Source organism: Tinamus guttatus, unplaced genomic scaffold, assembly GCF_059628265.1.
Source record: "Tinamus guttatus ecotype Peru unplaced genomic scaffold, ASM5962826v1 Tinamus_guttatus_pri_ptg000355l, whole genome shotgun sequence".
NCBI lineage: Eukaryota > Metazoa > Chordata > Aves > Tinamiformes > Tinamidae > Tinamus > Tinamus guttatus.
Window position 1 is genome coordinate 1,898,618 of NW_028288889.1, and position 13,288 is coordinate 1,911,905.

The 13,288-nt window shown below is 35.3% G+C and overlaps 1 protein-coding gene across 2 annotated transcripts in view; it reads left to right on the forward strand.

The window, feature by feature from the left end:
* IMMP2L (inner mitochondrial membrane peptidase subunit 2) overlaps nucleotides 1–13,288 on the forward strand; it is a 436,842-nt gene that overhangs the window by 269,728 nt on the left and 153,826 nt on the right. For both annotated transcript variants that reach the window (XM_088529926.1, XM_088529927.1), the window contains exon 4: nucleotides 10,996–11,061. In XM_088529926.1, the coding sequence (XP_088386052.1) occupies nucleotides 10,996–11,061 (66 nt within the window). The remainder of the gene's footprint in view (nucleotides 1–10,995; nucleotides 11,062–13,288) is intronic.

Consider the following 13,288-nt stretch of genomic DNA (forward strand, 5'->3'; position numbering starts at 1 on the left):
GCAAATTGGGTATTTTGAAAATCTAAGTATGCTACCAGTATTTTTTTCAATGACTGTGGTAGTGTGGTATAATTTGAAAAAAAAATCTGAAACCCTATCAAAAAGGGATGATGACTGAAAATTACTGCAGAGTGTGTAGTCATCTTATATACAATTGGCGTTACAGGACAGCTCCTGATTATTGGATCTCACGGGCTATGATGGGCTGCTTTCACTTTAGTCTCAGAACGAATGAAAATACAGAAGTTCATCTTTCAGTGCACAGGACACTTTAGAAATAAGCATGGATTTTTTAAATTAATGCTAATTAGATGTACCAATTCAATTGATTATTTCTACCCAGTCTCTAATATGTCAAATTGAGAACTGTTTTTAAGCATTGGATTACACTGGCAGGTTTCTGTGCCTTTCACTCCGTTGCCTGCTGCAACAGAAAAAAATATCTGCTCTGTTTTTGCTATAGAGGAGGATATTTGGGCAGCCATAGTAAAGATGAAGTTGTGTTCCTACTCTACAGCAATGGGTTCAACCCAAGTTGAGTGGGTTAACAAAGCAGTCAATATTTTACTTGTTTTGTCTTAAACATAAAAACCCAGATACTCTTATTTCTATATCAGCTTGCTAGATCATGATAGCTTCCTATTTTATAGAAGAATACTTCTATGTAGCCTTTCAAAGGCAAAGGGTAAGGTGTAGAGTTTTTCAACCCTTTTGGAAAAGGTGGTGATAAGGTCAAATGGCCAGTTAAAACAGCAAGTAATTAATTGAGTCTCTCTGTTAACAGGAGGAAGGTCAAGTGCACATAACTGTTGTGATTACACAGTCTGCATACTAAGCAGCTGAGCCATTTAACCTCAAAGTGATTAGATTGGAGGGTTGGGAACCAATTAAATGAGAATTTTATTCAAAATAGTGGCCTTACTTGTGGGTTACTATGGTATTTCCAAGTTTTCAAATTTAGTAGTCTAAAGATTTGCACTCTACCAATTAGTTTTATTTCAGTGAAATATTTTAATTAGTCCTTAATTTTCCATTTGTTTTGTTTTGTTTTATTTTGATAAGCTTCATATAATTGGCTGAAATCTTGAAATGGCAATGCACCTTCTCATGGAGCTGAGTTTTTGTCTTTTTGACTTTTGTCTTGACTTTCTCATAATTCTGAAAGTTATTCACATGCACAATTTTCATTGTTGGGTCCAAAATATAGAAAGAATTGCTTAATTTTGTCATGTAGCAATTATTCATCTAGTTTCCAGCTGAGGATTCCACAGTTGTTCGCTGATAAATATCCAAATCATTTGCAATAGCCTTTCAACATCCATGAAATGTCTCATCTAACAGTCTTATCTAGCTGTGAGACTGCAGCTACTGTGGATATGCCAGGGAAACATGAATTACTCTGAAAGATTTTTATGCTTTTCCCTGCAACTTCTTACTCATCCGAGTGTAGGGGATATCTGGTAAATATTGTCTGATACAAGAAGATACATTATAGACAGGTCAAGGAGAAGAAAAAGGAGGCTTTACTGTGGTAGCCTCAGATACTGTGGTATCTTTTTCTATTTTCAGAGAGACATTTTCCTGCTCTGTGTAAAATTTGTTGACTAAATCAGGTGAAGAGGAGCTAAGACATTTTATGGAGTGGGGGTCAGTGAAAAGGGGAGCGAAGCGACATTCCAGAACTGCAGAGCTTATGAGGTTTTTTTACATGTGCTCATGATTCCCTGTTATGGCAAAGTATGTGACTCCTGGGCTGAGGGTTTATGTAGGTGATATATTCAGATTGTTATTTCTGTTTGGATAGTACTTAGAATTTCCTGTCAAGGTGCTAGGACATATTGTTTTAGGAGCTGTACAGACAGCTTAAAAATAGTAAAAATAAAATGCTACCTTTCCAACAAGGCTTGCTTGCAATCTACGATTACTGTAAAATGCTAACTTCAGTAAACAACAGAGTCTTTTTGGTAGTGATGTTTTTGTTTTTTAAGAGAGATTTGTCTAAGAAGTGCTAATTTAATGTGGAATTAAATAAAGAATGACAGGATGTTATTACAGGAATAAAGAATTACAGGATGTAATACTTTTCCTAGTATTATTACTTATATCATTGTAACAATTTCTACTGGAGCTCCTGATTAAATTAAATAATATGGCCCTGTTGTTACAGCATGATAATCGTATGGTTACTATCCAACAGGGTGTGAAATGTAAGCAACAACCAAAACTGATGGGTTAACTGTTTTAGCAAGCTGTTTATTTGGAAAACGGTTTATATATTGCTTTTTATCTCCAGTCAGTGTGACCTCCCTATACTAAAAGGATTAGCTCTCTGCCTGAATATTTGAAGTAAATGGAATATTAAGAAATAAAAAAAATGGATTTTGCACTGAGCCAACATAGTAATAGCAGGTAAATGATACCAGGATCTCATATCTGTGTGCCAAGACAAATACAAAAATACGACAATCACAAAAATGCTTCAGGAATCAGAAAACTTATCTTGCTTAGCTGTGTTAAGAAGCTAAATGAGTTTAACTGATGAATCAAAGAGAAATGTGAGAAGGCCAGTTGTGCCTCAGTACTTCTGCAGGAAGAAGAAATAAGATGTTACAGGTGCTTCTGCCTTGGAGGAAAAAGATTGAAATCTAAGCTGAAGTTGGATAAATTCAATTTTGAATGCAGAAGTAATTTTCTAATAGCAAAGATAATTAAACTTTGGAATAATGTGTGTGGATGTTGGACTCATCATCACTCAGAATCTTTGAGATTCCAAAAACCCTTTGGAGTAGAATTAATTGCTGTCCCAAAAGACAGGTCTGGGCAAAAGTAGCTCATGGATTGTGAGGTTAAGATAATCTGTATGGCTTCTTCTAGCATCAAAACCTGTGTTCCAAGCAAAGCATATATATATATTTTTAAATACCAGCACCATGATTCCTCACATATTTGAATGAGACTAAAAGTTTTACACAGTTAGATCAGAAACATGATTTATATTGGAAAGCAGCTCTGATGGTCATCTAATCCCAGCACCCACGCAGAGCAGGGCCACCTCGCAAGTTACGTCAGGCCGCTCAAGGCCTTGTGCAGTCAAACCCTGGTAATCTCAGATCCTCAATACCTGAACCAGTGCTTGACTTGCCCTGTGAAATTCCAGTATTCCAGTTCCAATTTTGCTTGTTTCATCTTATGGTTTTTTTCCTCTCTTCCTTGTGTTGTGCTCAGCAAAGCCTGCCTTTTTTTGTTTTCTCCCCTCTTTTCCTCTAATTACCCATTAGCTGGTTAAGAACAGCAATTAAATGCCTCTTCTGTAGGCGCAACAAACTCAGCTCCTTTAGCCGCTGCTAAGGGACATTTTTCTCCTGTTACCCTTATTTGAGCAGCCATTCGCTTTTTTTCCAGTTTTCCAGTATCTTTCTCCTACAGGCTGGTCCAAACTGAGCACAGATACCCAGCACAGTTACTGGATCCATTTAATTCCTGAAACCTGATTAAATAATGAATAACCATTCCACATAATAGAATATGGTGACAGGAAGAGCAACAAGGAAGGATAAGCTAAGCATGGATGGTTTTTTTTTCCTCAACTCCTCTATTATCTAATTTCCACAATGTAGAAATTGTCTCAGAGCCTGTGCTATTATTTGAAAAATGTTACACTTACTGTGAGCTTCAGTATCTCCTGAAACTAGAAGGAAACGAAATATACACAAAAGATGTAAAAACAAAATTAAAAAGTGTAAGTCAAAGTATAAACTCTGATTTTCCTCTGTATTAACAAGTATGTAATGAAGAAAAAAAATACGGTCAGGGAAGGAATTTAAATGAGCTGATTAAAACTGATCTGTTTAGAAAATATTTGCATGTATTAAGTAAATTTGAATTCTTACATAACTTTTAGTATTTGGTATATTGGAACTGTTTTATCACAGCTATAATAGTGGAAGTGATGAAAGAGCAGATATTGCTACATATTTCCTGCTGTTCAGAGCTTTAGCATCCACTGCTATGCTCGTAAAAAAAGAATCTCTTTCATCTTAGACCAAGAGTACAAAACCTTTCCTGAGGATCAGCATGTTTATCTAGGTGTGATGCAGCCAGGTAAAACCCCTACATATCTTCTTAAGCGAGGCCAGAAAATAAGAACGTGATAGCTTTACTATCTCTCTTTTTCTTCTTCCTCCAAACATGATTTAAAAGTAAAGCTATTAAAATTGCATTTTGTGAGTTTCCCAATTCTGTCGGTATATTAATGTAATTTATTTTGGGCTCTAACTACATTTTAGATACTGCTCTGGCTAAACTCTGGATCCCCAAAAGGTTTAGGAAGATAAACAACTGTTTTATCCTGCATGTGTTCGGAAATGTCAGAAGTAGAAATTAACTGCACTGGAAATTTCAGATCAGAATGGGAAATTAAATAATTGCTGAGTAAAGGACTTTGGATCACAGCTTTGGGCTGAGATGTCAGAAGCTCACCCTCGTTCAGTGTTATGGAGATACATTGTTAATGGCACAGCCTGAGAAATATTTATAAAAAACCAGAGATACCAAAGTGGCCTTCATTATTTCAGGAACACATTATTTCAATGTGTTACTGCTATAAAAAACACAAACTGTCCATTCTTTCAGTTGCATCTACGTAAATGACTAGCAAGTCAGAAAAATCTCAATCTGAAGGAAATGGAGAATAATCTGAAAATAAACTTCTAGATGCCAACTGAACACATTCCTTTTATCCCACAGTAAAAAGTAAAGCCACACATATACATAGTTATATGAATATAAACACAACACAGACTCCAGGCATCTTTCAGTGCATTTTTACTGTACACTTTCTACTTGTCATATTCTATGAAATGTTTAGTTAGTATCAAAGTTCAAATAATTTTAAAATGTGAGTACAAAACACATATTGCATTTTGTGAGCACATAACACATTCATTAGGACAATGGGTAGGAATAGACACATGTAGGTCATTGGAGTATCTAATGAAATCTATATGTTCAAAACTTACTATGTGTTTTTTCATTATGTGTTCTGGTCTAAGGCCTTCTCTTCTTTGTCCCATACTTGCACCATGAAATTTTGAATGGTAATTCAAGGAAAAACAAAGCATTATTTCATGATGTAGCATTTATTTAGCTGGACTGTAGTGATATTCTAGTCTAATTTTTTCTTTTGCAGATAGCTATTGTGCTATATCTTTGAAAAGTATAATTTATTTTGGTTCTTCTGCTCTAAGCATCAAACACTGTGTTTGAAAGTTATCCGGGATCTGTGGGCTATTTTTATTTTTTTATTCTATTACAAAGACTGCATGCTCAACAGGGAATGGTATCATATAGCATTGGAGAATACATGTTAGTGTATCTCTATGGAGGTTAGAAATGAATCAACCATCTTCCTTCTCTTATCCTGCTGGGATCTTAAGATACAGCCTAAAAAGCACTCTTTCCAGAAAAGCTTATAGCAATTTCAGTTCCAGGCGCTTAAGCATGAATTACTATGGGGACTCTTGAAGAGAATACAGTTAGACAAGTCAAAGAAAGACAAGACAGAAGTGTAAAATAACACATACAACAGTGGAAATACCATGAAAATGTAATGATTGATCAAATGTTAATTAGCTTATAGAGCAGTTATTTAAAGTTGTGCTAAGTAGTATCCATTAGGGTAAATAAATAATCCAAATGCTAGAGAGGGAAAAGTTGAAGAGCAATAAGGAAAGGTGAAAACCTTCAGAGAATTGCCAGCCCTTTTATCTGAGAATAGCTTGCTGAACAGTGGATTTTCCTGCTGGCTGTATCATTCCTCCTGTTGTCTTTCCTGGTAAACATGTTTTGAAGTGCTGGTATCCCACGCTGTGCTTTGCAGAATGTAGTACTGAACATCGAAGAATGTATCTACACGTACATATACAAGTATGTACACAAATATATGCATATGTGTAGGTATATGTGGCGTGTGTGTATTTATATATAGGTGTATATATATGTTAAGAGAATGTAATTATAAATGAAAATATGAATGTATCATTTTTATCAGAGGAAATATCGTGGAGATATAGAGGTAATTATGAGAAAACATCGTCAATGTCTACCTAAAGGAGAACCAGATGGCACTTTCACATAGATAATCAACTATTGTTATGTCCCTCCTCAAGAGACTATCTTCTTAAATAGAAACTTTCCAATTATTGTGCATTTCAGCCTGTGCTTTTGGAGATATATCACTGATATCCCAGGCGAAGGTGGGATCCAACCTTGTTCTCGGAATTATTTCTCCATGAGGATGTGCTGTGTGTCTTCAGCTCTGAAACACGTAATTTGTAATAATGAAATTGACCTCTTAGAGCTGTTCTGCAGAAGAAAATCTATTAATTCTGAAACTGCATAGTGGGGATGGAAGCCCCATGTACTCTCCAATTTTTTCAGCTCTATCAGTTTGATAAACCAAGGGAGTCCTATGCCAGGATACTGTGCAGCCTGGAGGCTGCAGTAATATTTCTTGAACAATATTTCAGGGATAATATATCATGCTGCTGGTGAATAAGGAACCCAAGACCACCCTAACCTCTGGGGTGATCTACCATCATTTCTGCCTAGCTGAACCCTCTTGTTTCCTTTTCAAACAAATGGACCCACATGAGAGTCTCTGATCCAAAGTTACTGATGTCGTGATGACATAGGCATTTGTTTTTCTTCTTCTCACTGTAATGGAATTACTTTCCAGTTCTTAATGAAAGTTTAGGTGTAAGTGAAACCATATAGAATAAGACAAGTGTACAGGCTTAGGAAAAGCAGCTAGGATTACTGTTAGAAGTTAATTAAAGGAATGTTATTATTCTGAGTTGCTAAAGCTGCATCTAGAAAACCACATAGAAATAGACACCAAATGTTTTATTTTCTCTTTGTAAATTGTTTGTCTTAAAACACCGAATCTGGATTTTGATGTCATGATTCATGCCCTTGTGAATGTGGGTGGGTTTTCTGCATTGCTACGTGTGAGCTGACAGTTCGGAACAAATTAGAAATTGTTGGTGAGGCAAAATCAAATGTTCCACTTAGCAAATGGTGTTTCAGAGAGGATATTGCTCTTTTGCTCTATTATTTGAAGCCAGCTAGGAGGTAGTTGGTAGGTGATGTTCGAAGAACTGTTTTGACAGATAAACTCCAGAATATTTATCGGTCCTGGGTGATAGAGAGTTCTGTGCTTTCCCCTTGAGTAAAGCATTTAAAGGAAAATGGTGCAATAAATTGCACTTGATAATTTGCAGACTTGATAATTTGAGGGACATACTGCAACTTGCCTGTTTTCCAGTTTTCTTCAGGGAGAAAAGAAAAGTGATGATGAATGGAGCAGAATTCAATCTGCATTTAGGAAGGGGTTTTATTTTCCAGAGATGTTTTTCCTAATGCGTCGCTCATCCTAATAACTGCTCTTTGCGCATTAATATTTTTAATGTACTTGACCATTCATGTGTTTCATGACCATTTTGGCCATTGTTATTTACACTGTTGCCCCTAATTTGCGCATCATGGTGGAGATGAGGAACTATTTTTACTGAGGAAAATGTGAGCCTAACTTTTTAAAAGGCTTATGTTGAAAATGATTGAGGAAAGTACATGCCACCTGGGAAACATGGCGCCTGCATCTGGCTGTTAGGATATAAGTGATTGCTATTAATCCATGTTAATGATATTTATATCTTCTGAATTCCGTCTTTGGGAAACAAAATACATTTTTTTGCATGACAGCAATAATTCCTTGATTCTTTCTACACAGTGTTTTTTTTTTTTTTTTTTGAAATGAGCATATCTGAACATGGTCTCTGTGCAAAGAGAATAAATAATATTTGTAATTTTGGAGAGGTGCAAACCCAGGTAAAACAACAATTTCTTTTATTTGTAATTGCTTTCCTACTGTTTTCCACAAATCCCATTTTTAAAGACTATTATTTGTAACTATATGCAGATATCACTAGAAGAAGAAAGTTGCTACCTTCTAAAGAGAAGTACTGAACAATTGCCAGTTACAGTGTGTCTTTGTCCCCTCCCTTTTTGTGGTTTAATCAGCTCTATTCCCAGAGTTAGGCTAAAATATTCCATATTGATGCTGTAGGATTTCAAAACTAGGAATGCTAGGAATTGCCTACAACTTCCTTCCTTCCTCCCTTCCTTCCTTCCTTCCTTCCTTCCTTCCTTCCTTCCTTCCTTCCTTCCTTCCTCCCTCCCTCCCTCCCTCCCTCCCTTCCTTCCTTCCTTCCTTCCTTCCTTCCTTCTTTCCTTCCTTCCTTCTTTTCTTTCTTTTTCTTTTTTACTTCCATAACCAATGAAATCTCAGTCTTGCAATAACCTTCTTTCGGAATGTCATCGATATCTATTGCTTCAGAAACACTCTCTCCTACCTCCTGTTCATTATTGTGGCTCTTGAACAATACCTAATTGCCCGTTGAAAATATATTGCTTAAAAGTGCCCTCATCTTTCCTTGCTTTTGAACTTGCTTCTCCTTCTCTTACAATTCCTTTGCCATTTTAATGATTGTAATCAAAATGTTAATGTAATGTTTATTTTAAATTATTCTGGCTATAAAAAGATTCAGGAGTTATAATAACCATCTGTGAGAAATTCCTTGAAGTCTTTTTGACAAATTATGTGTTTTGCTTAAATATGCCATTACTGGTGAAAAAGTCACCACTGTTAGAACAAATACTCATAACTTAGATCTTGAATGATGTTTATTCAAGGTCATTACAATTTTTGCAGAATGAAGGCAAATTAATGGAGAGGTCAGCAATTACATTACAGTATGTACATACTAACCAAGTGGAAATGCTTACATGGGGAATTTCAGAGAACCTTTGAAACTAAAGGTGTTAAACCAGAACGGAGCTCTGAAACAGCAAACTTAGAATATGTTTTCATTCAGTCTTAATAAAATAAAAACAGTCTTAATAAAAAATAAACAGTGTGTCACATACATTATATATTATTCCCCTTAGTTAATTTCACATGAAAACATTACAATATGAGCCTAAATTTCAATATGGAGATTCCCCACTTTTCAGACTTAGCACTGTGCCTCAGCCCCAGACTGTTCAAATGCTCCCAACTGACTTATTCTCTCCTCCAACCTTGAACTGAACTTGGATCTGAATAAAACACCAGGAAATTACTTCCTTTGGGAGACAATGATGACTTGTATTCCCTGTCAGGTGAACAAGAAACCTGATTTTAGTGGTGGTGCGGTTTTTGTGTGTGTTTTTTTCAGTTTGGTGCCCACATACAAAATCTCACTGTGTATGTAATGGCAATACCGGAAAAAGTAGCATGCTCTTGAGTGAGCTTTCTTAGATGCTCTTTCTTAGATACTACTAATAGTGTGGGGAAAGATTGTTATTGTGCCATGTCACTCTACTCCTACTGATATAGCAGCTCTGGTGCCTACCAGAATACTCAGACCTTCTTATCTTTTCTTCTGATTTCTCTGTTTACTACTAAAACATTACAGCACGGATGCTCATTTTTCTGGGACTCCAAACTCATAAGTAACTAAACACATTTCTTCCAGGGGTGCTGAATGATTTATGTGGTATGTGAATTTTCTTTATGTAAAATTTCTGAAAAATGTAAACACACCTCACTTGGACATTTTGTAATTCAAACTTTGAGTTCAAAATTATGCTTCTGGATTTTTACTACTTTGAAATATTTTCCAAATATACAAGCACCAAAATAAAACACATTTTCAAATGTTTTTGGAGTCATATTGAGAAGTATCATCTTAACCTGAAACAATATTTATTTTTAACTTTTGAAACTGAAACTGAGCTGCAGATGCCCTTACTCATGCAGTGCTCCTGGCAAGTTTTTCATCCAAACTCATCTCTGCTTTGCTTCTTCAAGAAAATGTAACCTTTGTGTGCTACTAGCTGACCAGAGTCCTTCTCAAAAATACTGATCTACTGTAAGGATGGCGTGGCCAATGCTTTCAGACACAAGAACTGTAACCTAAAGCTCTTGTAATTACATTTCTAATAGGTTGTACTTAGAGTCTAATATACAGAACCCAAGCATCAGCAAAAAATCAAAACCATTTGTTCCTTCACTGACTTTCCTATATTCAAGTAGCAAATAAAACTCCATTTTTAAAGAACATGAAAACATTCTACCAAGTGTGCATGCGTAAATAATTAAAAGTCAAGAATGAAAAAAAAAGGGAGAGAAATATCAGAAAAAAAAGTCAGTTGTGGACTATTAAAACTAGCATAGGATAGCACACTTTTAGTAGTCAGATCTTTTAACAGGCATCCAAGAAGTTCAAGTATTTTGGCTGTGCATACAGCTTCAGATTCTCTTCCAATATCATGTAATATATGATTAGAAAATACTCAATAAAACTACTTACAGGAAACTGACTTGAATTGAAAGTATGATACCGTATTAGGAAACTTTAGATTGAGTAAAAACTTTTGGAAACTTTTACTCTTTCTTTTTTTTAACTCTGTGCAATTCCCTAGGAAAGGTTTACCTAAATTAGAGCAATAAGTATTAATGTGATAATGTAGGAAGCTTTTTTTTTTTCCCTCGTAGTCAGTGACATGAATGTTTAAACACAATACGTTGTTAAAGTTGAATGGAGAATTCAAGTTTAAACATATGAATCAATTTGTAAAGGTACCCTCTTGATCAGTAATGGGCTGCTCTAATTTTACTGGTGTCAAGTGTATTTATCCACAATAAAAGGACTGTTGATTACTGCAGGGTTTGTATGCAGGTCAGCGTTCAGCATCTGCTTTCCAGTGGTGGTTGTAATAAGAATGATTACAGTAGCTTCACTGCAGGGTGGAACATCATGATTGATGGTATATCAAGGAGAACATGGAATCTCCTAATGACTTTAATAGTGTCTATTTCTTTGTGGAATTTCTTTTCATTTTCTTAAAACAACGGGAACGTTACTGATTGTATAACCTTATCTCCTGTCTCAGGTCTCCTAGAAACCCTGAACAGAAGATCATTAAACGAGTGATTGCTCTTGAAGGAGACATTATCAAGTAAGTATTTTAAGCCTTAGTCTCTGAGTCTTTATAGGAATAGTGCAGCTTTTCAGTGGATTTTAAATCAGTATCCTAGACAACGAGAACTTTCTAGTATTTTCTTTCTATCTATTCTTAACAGGGATGTCAGCAATGTACCTGTCTCCTTTTTTAATGAGAGGAGAAATGGTACACAAGACTACTTACTCTCTCATGAAAGAGACAAGGGTGAAAATAATGCTTGTTGCTTAGAATATCTCTGCCACATACTAGGGCAGTTAATTATAGAGCGTTTTTTTAAATAAATCAAGATTATAGGACTGTGTTTTTTTCAGGTAGAGAGTCCAGTTGCTGTTTTATACAGTGATTGGCAAATAAAAGGTTGAATTTTGGTGTGGTTATTTGTTTCTTTATTTTTTTTTAACTATTTTTTTATTTTAGAGACAAAAAATGATCATAGATGACTGCCTTCATGGCAGACTCTAGGAATCTGTAGGGAATATTGGTGGAACTGACTTGGTGTAGATTATTCTGTCAGAAACATTTCTAGAAAGGGTAAACTCTAGAGTACTTAAGGGCTTGCAGTGCTCTGTTGCCTTACTATTTGGGAAGTTGTTTGGAAATGAATTGCTAGCAGATGTAAATCAGAAGTTTTCCTGGAAACGCTATCCTTTTGATGAAAATGATTTTTTTGGAAGGGATTTTTTTTCCTAGGTAAACATTGGAATTGGCATAGAGTTGGGAGTATAAATCCCTAGTTTCTCATATTAGATATGGATGTTTTGGGGAACTCTTAGGCATCATGCAGACTGAGGCTCAGTGCATTTAAATAATGGTTCCTGCTCTGGTGTAGTACTTGGCAGCTGAGATTCAAGGCAAGGATTCAAGTGTGGTCTCAATGAGCTCAATGAGTTATTATTGGCACTCATGAGTTATGATGGGCTGTTGGTCAGTATGGAATATGCCTATGTCCTTTTTTTCCCCTTTCCTCTTGCAATCAGTATCACTTCTCTTTTAATAAGAAATTTCAAATAATTTCAGTTTGAGAAACAAAAATAAATTCTGGCATTTCTGTTGTAGCAGAACAGAATCATTAAGGTTGGAAGGGACCTTTGGTGATCATCTAGTCCAAGACCCCTGCACACGCAGGGTCACCTAGAGCATGTGGAACAGGACTGCGTCCAAGCACGTTTTGCATATCTCTAGAGAAGGAGATTCCACATTTTCTCTTGGCAAATCTAAAATAACAGGCACTAAGAGGAGAACTCAACATCCAAAGACTAATATCTGCTATCACTTTAGAGAAAAAAATATAGAAATAGTGTGAGCTATTGGGTAAGGCCTTTTATAACCCTAATTCCTTAAGAAGTTGCTTATTTTCTAGATATAGGTGATGCTGATGCTGTAATTCTTGTAAGTAAGTGATGAGTGGCATTTGTAATTCACTATTCCTGATTCATTTCTGTAGCAATGTCAGAAAGAGATAGCAATACAAAGCCACTTCAAGTGTTACTTTTCATTGTTCTACATTATATATCTATATTATCTATTATGACACACATCAGATTTTTAATACAATTTTTTAATAACACTAAAGATGTTTAATAAATTGCAACTCTAGGAAATTAATTATATTGTATGGTTAAGTGCCTGAAGACTTTGAACTTTTCATTAACTTCTGTGGGTCTTTTTGGCCAACTTGGAAAAGCTCCTGGTGCATATTAACTGTATGAGCATAAGCAGAATACTGAAGAGCCTATAGGTTGGTATATTTCTTGTAGGTACAGAAGAATGTGTGATGGTCTTCAATTTGTCTCTGGTAAAACAGGTTAAGTTGATTCACTGTTAACAGTAGAAATGTGGAAATGTGAATAATTCAGATGTTCCTTGTTTTTTTCTCTTTGACCAAATGCAAATTGTCCCACAGTTTTTGTTTTGTCTATAGAAATTAGTTTGTTGATTAAAGAACATATTATAGAGCTTTTGAGTTTTTATTGCATATTTTCTCTTAATGTAGAGAAATACGTAGAGAGTGTGAGCAATACTTGCTACTTCTCATAGCATTAGAATAAAGCAAAAATTAGATAATAAAGTAGTAAAATTGGAATTTTTTTCTAAATTATAAATTATTTTATACTTATATATTTCTAAACATTTTCTAAACATTGAATTATTCCTTATCAGCATAAAGCATAATACTGTGACTGAAACTGGAAGTCATATGAGATATTTTAAAAAGTATATT